Source organism: Mesoplodon bidens (assembly GCF_964165515.1).
Source record: "Mesoplodon bidens genome assembly, chromosome: 10".
Lineage (NCBI taxonomy): Eukaryota > Metazoa > Chordata > Mammalia > Artiodactyla > Ziphiidae > Mesoplodon > Mesoplodon bidens.
The window spans coordinates 68,465,310-68,481,597 of record NC_138172.1 but is presented as its reverse complement, the minus strand read 5'-3'; the positions used below and the strand labels follow the sequence as shown (position 1 = coordinate 68,481,597).

The 16,288-nt window shown below is 50.0% G+C and overlaps 1 protein-coding gene across 1 annotated transcript; it reads left to right on the top strand.

The window, feature by feature from the left end:
- Positions 1-2,043: 2,043 nt before the first annotated feature.
- On the top strand, positions 2,044-14,343 carry BNIP5 (BCL2 interacting protein 5; the record flags this gene model as incomplete). Its single annotated transcript, XM_081247377.1, has 10 exons — positions 2,044-2,671; positions 6,312-6,376; positions 6,612-6,852; positions 7,876-8,007; positions 9,191-9,249; positions 9,573-9,813; positions 10,680-10,811; positions 11,707-11,771; positions 13,176-13,418; positions 14,308-14,343. The coding sequence occupies exons 1-10, from the start codon at positions 2,047-2,049 to the stop codon at positions 14,341-14,343; spliced, it is 1,839 nt and encodes a 612-aa protein (XP_081103503.1). The 5' UTR covers positions 2,044-2,046.
- Between the last annotated feature and the right edge of the window lie 1,945 nt (positions 14,344-16,288).

The window sequence follows — 16,288 nt, the reverse complement described above, 5'->3', positions numbered from 1 at the left end:
CCACCAAAGGGCAAAGGGTTTCTGAACAACTCTGGAAAAATTGGAAAGCCCCAGGTGTTTCAGATTAAAGACACAAATCAAGTGAGCTGCCCACACCCCAGCCTACTTAAAAAGCTGCCCAGGAGGAGGTGGTTCTTTTGTCTTCCATGGGCAGCTGCTTCATTCTAGATGGAAAACGGAAGGGTCCCGGCTGCTTTAAGACGGAACTGGTACAAATTCATTTACTGTATGTTAACTACACATTCTTAGGTATTGTTCAGTTTACTAAATGTTTGTTATACATTTATTCCTTTGTTTAATAAGTACATCATTCTATGTACTCAGGATACAAGACCTAGCAAAACAGACAAAGGGGAGGGAGAGGGGCTCAGACAATAAACCACTAAACACAGAAAGATATGATATGGCCTAATATTGGGGGTGCGGTAAAGGGGGAGATGGTGTGCTAATGGGGGTGCAATGGGAGGGCCCCTATGGGAAGGTGACATTTGGGCAGAGCCCTGAAGGAAGTGAGGGAATAAACTGTAAGGTGGTCTAGAAAGAGGGAACAGCCAGGGTGAAGACCCAAGTTGGAGCAGGCCTGAGGGACGGCAAGCAGGGCTGCATGAGGGGAGTGGAGTGAGTAAGTGAGCGAGAGGGGATGGGAGAGGTGATGGGGCCGGGTCAGTGGGGCTTTGCTGGCCATTGTAAGGACTTAGACTTTGAGCCGTTGGAGACAGGAGAGTGACAGGCTCTGACTTAATTTGTAAAAGCTCCCATGGCTGCTGAGGGGAGAAGTTACTGTAAGGAGGACAAGGGTAGAGCAGGGAGATCAGTTAGGAGGTGACTGCAATAGTCCAGGTGAGCAGAGGTGGGACCTAGACTGGATGGTGGTGGAGGAGGAGGGGAGACGTGGTTCGGGGCCGGGCGTGCTTTTTTAAAAGATTTAGTTAATTAATTTATTTATTTTTGGCTGCGTTGGGTCTTCGTTGCTGTGCATGGCCTTTCTCTAGTTGTGGCGAGCGAGGGCTGCTCTTTGTTGCAGTGCGCAGGCTTCTCATTGCAGTGGCTTCTCTTGCTGTGGAGCGTGGGCTTCGGTAGTTGTGGCACGTGGGCTCTAGAGCACAGGCTCAGTAGTTGTTGCGCACGGGCTTAGTTGCTCCGCAGCATGTGGGATCTTCCCGGACCATGGCTCAAACCTGTGTCCCCTGCATTGGCAGGCAGATTCTTAACCTCTGTGGCACCAGGGAAGCCCCGGGATGTGCTTTGAAAGTGGAGCCAACAGCCTCCGCTGATGGATCAGATGTGGGGAGCAAGAGAGAAAAAGGAGTTAGGGATGACTTCAAATGTTGGACCTGAGCAATTGGAAGAACAGAATTGCCGTTTACTGAGCTGTCTTGTGAAATATTCTTAACAGCCTGTGAGATAGACAGGTAGGTCTCAGGCACGTTTCAGATGAAGACACTGGGCCAGAAAAGCTGCAGGAGCTGCCTGCAGTTTCAAGGGGCAGGACGTGGCCTCTGGCTCCAGCTGTCTTCATTTCCTATTGTTGCTGTCACTAAATACCACAAACCCTGTGGCTTTGGAATAACATGAATCAATTATCTTACAGTTCTGGAGGTCAGAAGTCCAAATTCAGGGAATTCCCTGGCCATCCGGTAGTTAGGACTCCACACTTCCACTGCAGGGGGCTGGGGTTCCATCCCTGGTCAGGGTACTAAGCTCCTGCAAGCTGTGCGGTGCAGCCAAAACAAAAAGTCCAAAATCAGTCTCAATGGACTAGAATGAAGGTGTTGGCAGGGCTGTGTTCCTCCTGGAAGCTCTGGGGGACTAGCTGTGAGACCTGGGGCATGACCCCCTGTAGATCAGCTTCCTCCTCTGGGAAATGGGACAAGGGTAGCCCTTCCTCCCAGGGATGCTGAGGAATTTAAATGAGACAACAGCTTCGAGGGCTGACAGTACTCACAGTAAGGGTAGGTGGGTTGGGCACATGGGTCAGCGCTGCTAGCCCACCCGGCAGACTCCGAGGCCTCTTCTAAGGGAGTTGTCTGTTTTGGTTGCAGTGAAATGGAGCCGCTGCGGGGCCCAAGGAAGCTTCTGTCAGGGAGGAGAGCCAGGTCTCTGGACAGGCTGCAGAACCCCCAGAAAGATTCAGAGTCGTGGCACTGCCGGTGCATTTCCCGGCCCACCAGCCCCTTCGGGAGGATGCTGCGCCGGACGGCCAGCGATGGGGCCAGATGTCCCAAGAGCCCAGCTCAGTCTGCGGAGGCTCAGGGCACCACGGCTGCAGCCCTCGGCCCGGAGGAGACCAGGGAGTTTCTCCCCAGTGAGCAGAGGCCTCTGCAGGACACCAAGAAGGACAAGGCCCAGTGTCGGGCCCAGCAGGGGTTGCTGAGGACCATGATGAACTTCTTATTTGGGATGGGTCCTGAGGAGCCCAAGGAAAAGACCAACAAGAGGGCCAAGGGGAAGGAGGGCCTCCCCGAGCCCGCAGAAACCCCCGAGACACCGGGCGAGCCAGCTCCCAGGAAGAAAGCCCACAGCAAGAAGGCCAGCCGCAAGAAACACGGTCACAAGAAACATGGTGCTGAGGAAACCAAGGGGATCCGAGATCAGGAGGCCAAAGGGCAGGAGGCCAAGATGGCTGGTGCCTCATGCTGCGAGGAGGCTGATCTGGGCCCAGCAGCTGGGGGTGAGCAGACCATGCCCATTTCTATGGTAACCCCACAGCCACCATCCCCCACCCCAAGGGCTAGGGTGCTCTGAGCTGGCTGCTCAAACCTCTCAACAGAGGGGGACTTGGAAGGTAGGGCCACTATCAGGAACAACACCACTTCTTTTTTTTTTAAATAAGATTTTTAAAATATTTATTTTATTTATTATCATTTATTTTGGGCTGCATTGGGTCTTTGTTGCTGCGCGAGAGCTTTCTCTAGTTGTGGCGAGCGGGGGCTACTCTTCATTGGGGTGCACGGGCTTCTCATTGCGGTGGCTTCTCTTGTTGCGGAGCACGGGCTCTAGGCGCGTGGGCTTCAGTAGTTGTGGCTCGTGGGCTCAGTAGTAGTGGCTCGTGGGCTCTAGAGCACAGGCTCAGTAGTTGTGGCGCACGGGCTTAATTGCTCCGCGGCATGTGGTATCTTCCCGGACCAGGGCATGAACCCGTGTCCCCTGCATTGGCAGGCGGATTCTTAACCACCGCGCCACCAGGGAAGTCCAGCACCACTTCTCTGAGGCAGAGCAGCACCGTGGCTGAGAACTTGAGGTCAAACCCCAGTTCCACCACTTGCTGGCTGTGTGACCTGGGGCTGGGACTTTCCTCCCTGAGCCTCCATTTTTTTTTCCCCTTGATACAATGGAGATGGTAACAGTTGCCATCTCGGGGGGTGGCCATGGCCCAGAGCTGACACATGGGAAGTGCTTCGTAAGTGGTAAATGTTATTGTTAAGTACTCTGGATTGAGGAGCACGGACCAGGGAGAAATAGGAAGACAGAGGGGAATCAAGGAGGGAAGCCCTACCCTCCAGCACTAGTCTACATGTGAGGACTGGGGGTGGGTGACAGGGAAATAGAAACAGCTGGCTTCTGGGGTACAGGTTCTAGACTTGGCTCCATCAGGAATAAACTTGCTGTGTGACCTTGAGCAAGTTGCTGTCCCTCTCTGGAACCCTTGATTCTCATTTGTAAAATGAAGGAGCTGTTCCCCAAGGTGCCTTCCTTTTCTGACGCTTAGCATCCTGGAGTTGAATGTTCCACAGGCTGCTGGAGGAAGATGAAGCTTTGCACTATAGGACTCAAAACCCACCATGTTTTTAATGGGGGAGAAGGGACGCAAGGAAGATCCAAGATATGTTGGGGGTAGGGGGAAGGATGTCTGGGTAGAGGCGGCCTCTTTTCAAATGGAAACCTTGGTGGGTTTCTGATTTTTTTTGGTTAAGCCTAGAGCTGCTCCAGCAGTCCCCATCCTGCTGTGAATTCTATGCTGTTTTATTGTGTTGATTAACAAAGTTGGAAGAATGTCACTGACACCCACACACTGCCCCACTCACTTGGTTTCATCTTTATGACAGGAAGGGAAGTTTCTGACCTCCGCCAGTTCTTGCTCCTTGAAGGTGGAGGTGCTGGAGTCGGGAAGGTTTCTTCCCAAGCCACAGGTCACCAGGGGGAAGAGGAGCTTGGAAAGCCTGACAGTGAGTCAGAATCTTCTTAGTGCCCTCTTTGCCTGCAGCTGGGGCAGCTGTTAGCAAATGAGGTGGAATGCTCCCGATGCCTGCTTAGACCTTGGATGCTTAGACCTCTCAAAATGTGTGTGCTGGGCTTCCCTGGTGGTGCAGTGGTTGAGAGTCCGCCTGCCGATGAAGGGGACACGGGTTCGTGCCCTGGTCCAGGAAGATCCCACATGCCGCGGAGTGGCTAGGCCCGTGAGCCATGGCCACTGAGCCTGCGCGTCCGGAGCCTGTGGTCTGCAACGGGAGAGGCCACAACAGTGAAAGGCCCGCGTACCGCAAAAAAGGAAAAAAAATAAAAATTGTGTGTGCTGATCTCGCCCATTCTGGTGCTTCTGGTCACATTTACATTAGAGTTTCACAGAAGGGAGTCTCAGGAATTAGACCGGCTGCTGGCAAATACTCCTGCCTTGTGTGTTGGGCATGGGACTTTTTTTTTTTAGTCATTTTAAACTTATAGAAGGAATATATACATATATATACATACACATATATATACATATATATTTAAATATAGAGAAGAGTGGAAAGAGTAGTTCTATGCACACTCATATACTCACAATTGTTAACAGTTGGCCATATTTGCTTCGTGTGTGTATAATTTTGTTGCTGAACAATTTTAAGTAAAATGATGCTTCAACCTTAAATCTTAAGCACATATCTGCAAGAAATAAGAACAGTCTCATACACAACCATAGTCTTGTTATTGTCCCTAATAAAAGAAATAATGCTGTATTAATCTAATTCCCTACAAAGAATGGGCATATTTTATTTTATATTTTATTTTATTTTAAAATGAATTAATTAATTTACTTATTTTTGGCTGTGTTGGGTCTTCGTTGCTGTGCGTGAGCTTCCTCTAGTTGCAGCGAGCGGGGGCTACTCTTTGTTGCGGTTTGTCGGCTTCTCATTGCAATGGCTTCTCTTGTTGCAGAGCACGGGCTCTAGGTGCACGGGCTTCAGTAGTTGTGGCATGCGGGCTCAGTACTTGTGGCTCGCAGGTTCTAGAACACAGACTCAGTAGTTGTGGCTCACGGGCTTAGTTGCTCCGCAGCATGTGGGATCTTCCCGGACCAGGGCTCAAACCTGTGTCCCCTGCATTGGCAGGTGGATTTTTAACCACTGCGCCACCAGCGAAGTCCCAAGAATGGGCATATTTTAAACAATATGAAATGGAGAAGCTATGCATCTGTCAAAGAATAGCGAAAAGGCATTTAATTGGTTATTTTGCAGGATAATTGTCCTTTCACATGAGAGGGAGTTGTCTGGTAGACTGAGTCAAAGTACAAAAGCCTAACAGGATTTAGAAATGAGAGAGAAGAGAAGGGTGAAAAAACCTGCAGATAGCCTGGGAAGAGGGAATCTTGTTTGCACCTTCTTTTGTGTAAACTGATCAGCTGGCAACTAAGCAGAGGCTCCTTTGGGCACATTGTCTTTGGGTAGGTCAACTGAAATATCAAATAAAACCATTTATGTTGTTTGGGCTTCTCTGTAAAGCCTTGGCAGTGTAGTTGGGGCACCAATGGGGCAGGCTACCTGTGTCATGCCTGCTGGAGTGCCTCTGTCCAGCTTAGTTAGGCCTGGTCTCCATCATTTCCCCTGCTGGAATTTTGTAGGTTGGATCAACATTAGCCTTGCAAAGTATTTCCAAGCACAGTCTCTCATTTGATGGCCTGAGAGCCTTCTGAGGGAACCAGGATGGGGATTATGATCCACACTTCACAGAGGAAGAGATGAAGGCCCAGAGAGATTAAGAGACTTACCCAAGGTCACACAGCTTGTCAAACCCCAAGTAGATATGCACAGGTCTGCAACGTTCAAAGGAAGTCATGGGGCACAAGTTGAATGCTTGAAGGACTGACTTGAAACTGACTGCATAAAATTTCATGCTTTGGCCTAGTACCCTTCGCCTGTGGATCTTCCAAGCCTCTCTCAGAAGGACCAGCCCCTGAAATGTGGTGCTTCTTCCACACCCCACCTTCCATGCTAAAGGAGTTGTCTTAAGAGGACCCTGAAGGCCCAAGTTGATCTCAGAACTCCAAGACAGTCATTAGAAAGAATTCTCTGTACATCTAGAAAGATTAACTGGGTGCATTTGTTTTCTTCCAGAGGATACCATCATCCAGAAGATAGTGGAACTTCTCCAAAAAGTGGGAGACCAGTGGGAAGAAGAGGTGAGGGGCAAACTGTCTGCACAGATGCCCAGGGGCCTGCTGCCTTCCCCTCCTCCTCCTTGCTCGAGCCCCACCTGTCCTTCTGAGCCTCAGTGCTCCCCTGCTCCAGGCTCTGTCACCTCCCTTGCCTGGGGCCACCCTGAAGCCCTTGGTTGTTCTTCAGTTGCTTCTTGGGGAGCTTTCCCCTCTCCTCCAGGTCAGGGGCCTGACTCAGTTTCTCTCATCTCCCCCACAGCAGCGTCAAGCCCCTCAGCCGGAGGTGGCTCCTCAAAACCCAGCACCAGTCTTCAGGAAGAAATCCCAAGAGAGAAAGTCTAGCCTCATGAAAGCCTTTTCTCATAAGAAACATGGTTCTGAGGACTCCAAGAGAGCACGGGCTGCAGATGTTTCCAGCCCAGAGTCCCGGCCGCCCAAGAGGCCCAGCTTTCTGCCCCTGTGTGTTGGTGGCCATCGGCCCTCCAGCTCCAGCAGCCCAGGTGAGCAGGCTCACAGTTACCACAGCAACACTGCAGCTGCCTACTGCGCTGGCACCTTCCCCAAGGCTTGCATTGGCCATTTTCAGAGCTGCCATCCCAGTTCTGACTTTTGCTCTGCCCTGAGCAGTGTGGGGAGGGCGAAAGGGATACCTCCACGCACGAAGCCTCACTGTGTAGGCAACCCAGCTAAGCCCCTAGTGGAAATTGTGTTCAGGGATTTCCCCCAACTATCCTCATCTCTCTGTAGCCTCAGCTTCCACACCTTGGCAGAAGGTAGCATGTGCAGGAAGGAACTGGAGCCGGGGAGGCAGGAGACCTGGGTTCTGGGCTCCATGTCTGTGCTTCAATCTCCTTGCCTGTAAAATGAGACACTTCCCTGCTGTGTATCTATATGCAATCAGTCCTCATTTTATGAATTACATCTTATTATCCTCATTTCACAGACGAGGGAACTGAAGCTTAGGGAGGTAAAACAATGTGTTTGTGGTCACATGGCCCATCAGTGATGGAGCCAGAGCTACAGGGAGAAAGGGTCAGCCTGGGTGTCAGGGAGGAACAGCCCAGCAGGTCATCTTGGCCAGAAGAGTGTATACTTTAAAAAGGAGAAGGCAATGTTTAACACCAAAGAGTAGATCCCCCGTGGTGGGATTTCAGGCCACAGGGGGAGATATTTTCATGTAGGGGGATCCTGGCTGTGATGAGATTAATTCGTGCCAGGGCATCAGGCATTTACTCTCCAATTCATGGATCAAGTCAAGATGGTGGAGGGATGAGGTCTCCAGGGGAGGGAGGAGAGGGGAGCAAAGCCCAGGAAAGGCAGCTGTATGGAAGTGCAAAGGGATGAGGGAGCTTGGTCTTCAGTACATCAGAGCCACGGCCCTGTCCAGCAGCTTCCCGCCACCCCAGCAAGGCCTTTGCATGCACTAGCCACGGAGTGCACTTTGGAGTCTCTGCTGACTTCTGTGCATTAGTTAACACCCTCAGACTGATGAAGCTCACTCACCATTTCCTCTTGCTTCTCAGGTGTGGAAGAACCTGAAGTCCAAGAGGCTCTGTCTACAGACAGTGGGGATCCAAGTCCCTTCGAGCTTTCCAACCCAGCAGGAAGCCGGGGACCCGAAGAGGACCTGCAGCTGGACAGAGCCTCGGAATTCAGTCAGTACCCTCTCTCCTCTTCTCAGAGGCCCCTTGGAAGATGTCTGGTCTGACCCCTCTACTTGCAGAAGAGAAACTGAACCAGAGAGAGGCAGTGACCTGTCCTTACCTGCCTCTGAGTGAAGCAGGCTGGGGAGGCAGCTCAGGGTCCAGAACACAGGCCCCGAGCCAGGCTGCTGTTACTCTGTCTGAGCCTCAGCTGTAAAACCACAACAGTGATAACACCCTCCTTGGTGAGGCCAACATAGGCGATACAAGGAAAGCATCGGCCCATGGCAAGGGGCTCGATAGATGGTACGATCTTCGGGCCTGGATTCAAATTTGGGCTCTGACCTCTCCAGCTGTGTGATCTTGGACAAGCTACTTCATCTCTGGTCTCAGTTTCCTCATCTGTAAAATGGGGGTAATAATAGGACCTACTCTCTAGAGTTGTTGGAGGTTCTAAATGAATTAATGATGATAATGCATTTAGAGCAGTACCCATGAGCAGCTAATAAATGTCAGCTACCATTTATTGTGACTATTAGTGTTGTTGTCATGTAGCCCAGCTTGAGAACATAGCCTCAGGAGAAGTAAAGAGGATAGGAAAGGGGGTAGGGGCCTTAGGAGAGAAGCTGAACCAATGGTAGCTGCCATCACTATTATTATTATTTTATCATTGGCAGAGCCGAGCCTAAGATCATATAATCACTGTCAGTTCTGTGTGTCTGAAGATCCGCTTCCCCTACCTCCCCCATTCTGCCTTGTTTGCTTTTCACAGAAAATGTGCCTTGAAGGGGAATTGAGAAGGGCCCTTGTTCTACCTAGAAGAAGAGGAAAGAGCGGGGTGAGGGGACTTGTGGGGACCAGGCCTTTCCTTACGGTCTTGAGACACCTTCCCCTGGAGGCAGGGGCCTCAGCTGCTTCCTGCACCTAACAAGGCACATCTAGGCCCTTTCTCAGTGGTGAATGAATAAGTGAATATGTTCCCGTGAAGCCAGCTCTGCCCGAAGGTTACCTCTGAGGAATCTGTGGTCCCCGTGGGTTGGGCCTGAGACAACCTTAAAGGCAAGCTCATTAGCACCCCACCCTGGAGACCTGTGAGAATCATCCAGGGAGCCATTGGGCCTTAGGAAATGAAGACTGACCACAGAAAAGCTTTTCTCAACACTCAAGTGTGAACAACCGCTTTGTTCTTTTTTAGAATTTATCCAGAAGATCATTGACCTACTCCAAGATGCAGAGGAGCAGGGGGGAGACAAGGTGAGGAAGACATTCCCCATGTAGACCCTGACCTTCACTATGGACACCCCTACCCTTACCTGGCACAATAACTTCCCTGCCCCCCTCCCAATTCTACATCTTGCCACAGCCTGGCTCCGGTCTCTCCTTCCCAGGGCCTCCTCTGACCGCTGCAGGCTGTACTTGTTTCCCCAGCTCTGAGCACCAATCACCCTTCTCCCCTGGCCACACCCTCTGGTCCATAGTGGGTCTGTTTGTTTCAGGCGATGGTCTCTTTTCTCCGCTCACTTGTAACCTCCTCAAAGTAAGGGACCCTGACTCAGTTTCTCTTATCTCCCCCGCAGCAACTTCAAGTCCAGGAGCCAGAAGTGGCTGTAGGAAACCTGGCCCCAACCTCCAGGAAGAAATCACAAGAGAAAAAGTCCAGTTTCAGAAAAGCCTTTTCTTATAAGAAACATGGCTTCAAGGAGCCCAAAAGAGGGGGTGCTGCAGGTGCTGCCAGCCCAGACTCCCGGCCGCCAAAGAGGCCCAGCTTTCTGCCCCTGTGTGTTGGTGGCCATCGGCCCTCTACATCCAGCAACCCTGGTGAGCAGGCCTGGGGTTGCCATGGTAACAGAGGCTGCCTCTGGGCCCTAGGCTTCTCCAGGGCAGGGTCGGCCAGCTGCTTGGTGTCCCGTGCAGTCTTGACTTTCACTCTCTGCTCTGAGCAGAGCGGGGAGGTGTGGGAGGGCTGTGGAGAGGAGAAAGGGGCCGGTTGCTGCCAGGACCCACCCCTATGACACACACCTTCCCTCCCCCCCACCATAAACACCTAAAAACAAATGTGGTATGAGAGCAGTGCATCTGTTCCTCAGATACATGCATCAGAATCACCTGGAAAGCTCAGAGAAAAACAGAAACCCAGGTTAGATAAAGTAGGATATGGTCTGGGCCTCTGTTTTTTCAATACACCCAACTATGAGGACCACTGGTGTACAACAATTCTCCTGACATTTACAGAGTGCCTGCTGCCTGCCACGTTCACACATATTATCTCATTTAACACCCCCACTCACAACACTGTGAGGTCAGTCCTGTTACTCCCATTTGACAGATGGAGAAATTGAGGTTCAGACAGGCTAAGTGACTCGGCAAAGGCTCGCAGAGTTAAAGGGGAAGTGGGCTCACTTGGTGGGACTTGTTGGTAGGCCTGCTTGTTTTCCTCCCAGACCATGAGGAGGCAAAGGGGGTGGTTGGAAGAAAGAATGAGATTTCTGGAGGCACAAAAAGCACTGTGAAGTCCTCTGAGGCAGGTCCAGTGGGGCTGGGGGTTCCCAAGGAGGCTGGGAAACCAGGACCCTTCTCGAGCCAGAGCCTTTGGACAGCTTCTTGTCAGAACCTGGGTTCAGCGATGTGCTGGTGGATTTGAGACAGGTGCAAACATACTCACACCAACTCCTCTTTGCCCTCAGATCCGGAGGATCTGGAGTTCCAGGAGTCCTCACCTGCAGAAGGGGGGCCAGTTGGATCCTCAGAAGCACCCTCCCAGGCCAGAAGCCACAAGCCTGAAGCAGGACCTCAGCCAGATGGAGCAAATGAATCTAGTTAGTGACACCCTGCTCTCTCCTGGGACAGCTGCCCCGGGGCTTCCCTTTTGCATGGATTTCACAGCCTGAATCCTAGTAGCGAACTGGGAAGACAGCTGACAAGTACCCCAGGAGACTCTAGAAGGGCAGAGAGGAGACAGGGTTGGCCTTTGAACAGGCGCTGGTGGGGCAGCGTTGCAGGTGGACAACCTTCTTCAGGTAGAGAATACCTGTCCATTCTGTGGGATGTAATTTCACCCCCACCACATGCCATTGCTTTGCCTGAATGTTTCATATAAAATTCCTGTCTTGCTCTGGGTCTCATAACCAGTGGCGCACTGGCAAACAAACTCTGGGTAAGGGCGGGGGGATTGGGAAAAGCCCTGATTTGTAGCATTTGCAGATTTCTGTGGTATAAAATTCCCACCATGGCCAATTTCAAGCTGTTGACAGTTTATAACAAGAGGTCCACAAATGTCCTGAGTATTTACAGTTAACTCTTGGTGCAAGCAGCTACCTGCACGTTGCTGTTTATAGCCCAGGCTGATGGTACATTCCTGTTGCATCAGTAGCCATGGCATTTGCCCTCCCTACATTCTGATGAGTTTTTCCTGGTCCCAGCTCCCATTCCTGACTACACTGTAGCCTGGATAAGGTCTCAGTTTCCCCATCTGTCAGAATGGAGCTGAATGTGGTGATAGGTGAGGCTCGGCAGGCCGAATTGCCTTCTATTTCTATACAGCTAACCAAAACAAAGCTCACATGCTCCAGCCCTAGTTTAGGGGAAGATTTTTCTTTGCCCTTCATATCTAATCTGTGTACTGTGTTTTAGAGACAAAATACTTCTGCAATTGATGGATGGGTTATTACAGAACATGTCAATAATCCCTCAATCCTTCTTTATTTTCCTTAGAGGAGCTGATCATCCAGAAGCTAGTGGCCCTTCTCCAAGAAGTGGATGGCCAGTTGGGGGAGCAGGTGAGGATTGCTCAGTCTCCACAAGGACTGGACCCAAGTTCAGTCCCCATCTTTGCATCTGGGTGACCGTGGTAGGCCCCTTAACCTCTATGAGCCTCTGTTTTCTCTTTTGCAAAATGGGGGATAAATACCTACTTGCCAAGGTTAATGCATATATAGAAAGTGCCAGACACATAGCAGATGAGATCAATGTTAACTTAAAAATAATATAAACCTATGTGGCTCCCCCTGCCAGCCGAGACCTCCCCCAGTCCAAATCCTCCTTGAAGTTCAGTTCATGAGCCACCTCCCAGGGAGCCTCCTTCCCTGAGTCCTGCTGATCTCGTCCTCTGCTATCTGCCTTTCACTCTGTTTTAGCACGCACTGCAGTAATTATAAGGTCTCCAATTCTTTCAAACTTTTATTAGAGTTTCTTCCCTTGCTAGGTAGCGTGTAACATAAGGTTCCCTGCCTTTGAAAACCTCACAGACTACTTGGAGAGACAAACACAGATCCCATATGAAGAGGAGTTAGGTGTGAGCACAAGTCAGAGATGAGTAATCAGTGAAGCTGACCTTGTTAGTGCCTCTCTTTACCACCACAGAGCACCTGGCCCAGCTCCCAACTGCCGGTACCTGCATCCCTTTGCCTGAGGACTGGCCCCCAGAGCAGTTACCACCCACAGCTTAGGCCAGAATGAGCACTCTCCACCTCCCCAGGAGCAGCCCTCAACCACTGGCTGATGCAAGCTGGTGTACACATACCCCAGCTCCCTTATCCCTTGGAGGGATAACTCTGTGGTGTGTGTTCTTCGAGGGTTTCCCAAGTGCCCCGAGGGGATCAGGCTCAGCTGCCAGCCTGAGTGGGATGCCTTCCCATTCTTGCCCCAGGTCTCCATTCCCCCATCTGTGTTTGCCAGGATCACTTACCACATAAGTGAGCTGCATCCGAGTCCTGGTCTCTGGGTCTGCCTCTGGGGCGGAACTCAACCTAAGACATTTAGGTATTAAGAGGAGGAGGCTTAGGGTGGGAACTAAAATTCATCCAACATCCACTTTGCACAAAACATTAAACTATCTCACTTAATCTCCTCCCCCCAACGACAGTGTTGGGGAGGCACATATTATTACCCCCATTTTACACATGAGAGGTCACACAGCTCGGAAATGCTATTTAAGCATCTGTTATCTGAATCCAAAGACCTACATTTCTTTTTTTTGCCCCACTTTGTTCTGCTGGTGCAGCTGTACCTTGCAGAACAGATTCTGAGAGGCTGGGAATGGTGGATGAATTTAACAAAGGATGCTTGTCCCAGGGACAATGAGGCACCCAACCTGGCTGCATGGAGTTGGGGGGAGGGAGATGCTGTGGGGAGGCGTGTCCCTGCTGGCAACACTGATGACCTGCCTTCATTTCTGCTTCCAGATCAGGCAACACCCCAGCTTTAAGAAGTTTTTTTACAAGCTCTCAGACTCTTCCCTCAGAAAGCTCGTAGCTACCCTGCGCACCCAGGAGGCCCACTCCACGGAGCCCAAGAGACCCTACCCGTTTGTCTTTGGTTTGGCTAACAAATGTGCTGGCAGCAATTACCAAGCCGTCCTCAGCCTCACGGGCCTACACTACAGGCGACCGAGTTTTAGCCAGTTCCCATACAGGGAGGACCAGCAGGTGAGAAAGGGCAATATGGCATGAGGGGCCACAGACTCACAATCACAAAGATCTGCTTTAAAGGAATGAAATGTCCTATTGGTGTTGGACACATAGGACCAGAACTTCTATATCCAAATTGTCCCCTGGGAAACCAGAACTTTATTGCAATGATGTCACCATCACTCAAACCCTTTGTCTTCTCCTCCTGGAATTACCTTTAGAAGCCATGTGATAAGGCTCTCAAGAAAGCTGGTCTTATTTCATGATACTTGTACCTCATCATTCAAATGGTTTTCCTAGTGGAAACTCGTCATGACCTTAGACCTCTCTTTTCTCAGACTCACTGTCTTCTCCTGGAGAATAGGGATAATTTGCCCTCTAAAGCGGATTAGGTAATAGCTGATGGAGTGATCTGAGTTCTTTGTGAAAGATATTATAGAAACATCAATTCTGACATCCTCAGTAGCCCTAACTCCATCTTCTGGTTTTACTAGCCATTCATTCATTTATTTATTCAACCAATAGACATTCAGAGCTTCCTATGAGCCTAACTGTGCAAGATGCTATGAGAGCCTGTGGAAGGTTCTGTTAGTGGAAAAGGATAGAATGGTTACTGATGACAAAATTAAATATCAATTAAATGCTAAATTAGCACTAACTGAGGTCAATAAAGCAAGTTGGTTCCGGGAGCCTTCCAGGAAGTAGCAGGCATTGATTTTGACCTTTGAGGATGGAGAAGCTATAGATGGGGAGAAAGGACCAGGAGGACACTGCAGGTAGGAGGTACTGTGTGAGCAAAGACCCAGAGGTGGGGGCTAGTGGGTTAATGAGAAGTCTGTTGTTATCAGGGTGGGACCCATACATAATTGGGCTATGGCTAAGGCCTGTGTTCTTTTTCTCCTCCCAGAACGACACAAATCCTCAGAGCCAGAGTCCAGATTGAAAGCTATGCTTTGCACTCAAGTTCCCTGAATTATCCAAACATCGGCGGCTTTAGCCAGGAAACCCTGAAGATGTCCCAATCCAGTGCTTCACAGACATGACTGAAGACAAGAGTGGGCAGCCATTCTGTATCCTTGCACCGTTGTGAGCTTATCTCAGTGGAGAATGCAGAAATGTTCCTCCACAAAGCTGGAGGCAGAGGCCATGGGGGGAAATAGCACTGGACTGGGAGTTAGGAGACCAGGACTCCCCCTGCTCACCTGCCCCAAACTTGCTGCAAGACCCTGTCCGTATCCCATGTTCCCTCTCCTTGCCAGACCTTGGATTCTGGGCTGGATTAGTGACCCATCAGATCTCTTCTGGCTCTATTATGCTGAAGTCTCTCTAAAGAGAGGTAGTAAGTGCTTTCACTCTGTGGCTAAATATACCCACCCCACAGAGCTGGAGGCAATCTTTAAGTACTGACCAAATGAATGAATGGGGGAAACTCCTGACATCTAGGCAATTTTGCCAGGTATTCTCTGGGAGGCCTTGGTCCTCAACTGGAATTGTGCAACCAGTGGTTCTATCTCTAAACTGGGAGCTAGGGAGGAAATGGGGGAGGAGCTACCTCAGTGGGCATTGGTCCAGAGCAGTGGACTGGGAATCAAGGCCTTTGCATTCTGGGGCCAACCCCAGTGTGTAGTGCCAATTTATGTGCCCTTATTTTTTTTTTATCATGTGTTTTCTTGATCCACCAGGGCTGAAAATATGCCTACATCATGTAGAAGGCCTGTTGATACTTTTTTCAGATGTTGGTTTTAAATGTCCTAGTTTTAAAAATAAATTTTTGTTTAATCTCTCACCAGAATGTCCACATGCACTTAACAGATGGGCATCTATGTCTAACACATAATTTATTCAGTTGGCTGCACTGTAGGTGTCATTCAGATATGCTTGTTTGGAAGACCAGGAAGTGTTCTGGCCTCAGGAACACCTCCTGATTTCAAAGCACAGTGACTGGCACATCAAAAAACAACTCATTAGTGTCGTTGTTGTTGTTATTGTTGTTGTTTTTTTAAGGCATAAAAAGGAGAAAGGAACTATTAGGGTTGCCAAATTGAGTAAAGAAAAATGTGGGTGGCCCAGTTAAATTTGAATTTCAGATATACAACAAATAATTGCAATGCTGGGGGCACACTTAGACTAGGTAATTATTCGCTGTTTATCTAAAATTCAAATTTAACAGGTATCCTGTATTTTTTATGGCAACCCTGGAACTAATGCAAGAACAATTCTCTAATTACCTCAGAGCATCTGGGCCCTAAATACAGGCTTTGAGTTAAAACAATAGTTAACATTATATTCAATCCTCCCTTGCACACCAGGGAATAAGTGTTCCTGAGTTGTACAAGGTTGAGATCCTCCCTCCCCTGGCTCACATGTCTCAGGGCCTCTGGGCACATAGTCACCTGCAAACAGCAAGACCTTCCTGGGGAAAAGGACTGCAGCCAGCAGGGCTGCTCCACGTAACTCCCGGGTGCTTCCCTTGACTGGTCTGGGCCCCAGAATTGGAGAAGGCAGAGGGTACAAGAACACCTGAGATCTGGTTCTTCTCAGGCTTCTCAAAGGTACACTTAGGTTCCTCCAGGTAGAAGCATCTGAAGGGGGCTTGTGTGGACTCTTGTTCCCTGACATGGTCCTGTTAAATGTAGTTTCCACTCAGGCCTCTGTGCCATAGCCTCCCACCCACCATGGGTTAAGTTTGCATGTGTCCTTCTCAAGAGCCACAGTTCAGGGCTGTCTTCCACCCAGTCCACCGCGGTTAGCATTCTAGGATTTGTTAAGCAAATGCATCTGAGGCCTGTGGGCAGCCCAGGCTTCCTTACTGGATCTGGATGGAGCTAGAGGTTATCCACACTCTGGGAAGAAGTGAGTTATTTTTTTTTTTTTCTTTTCTGGACAGG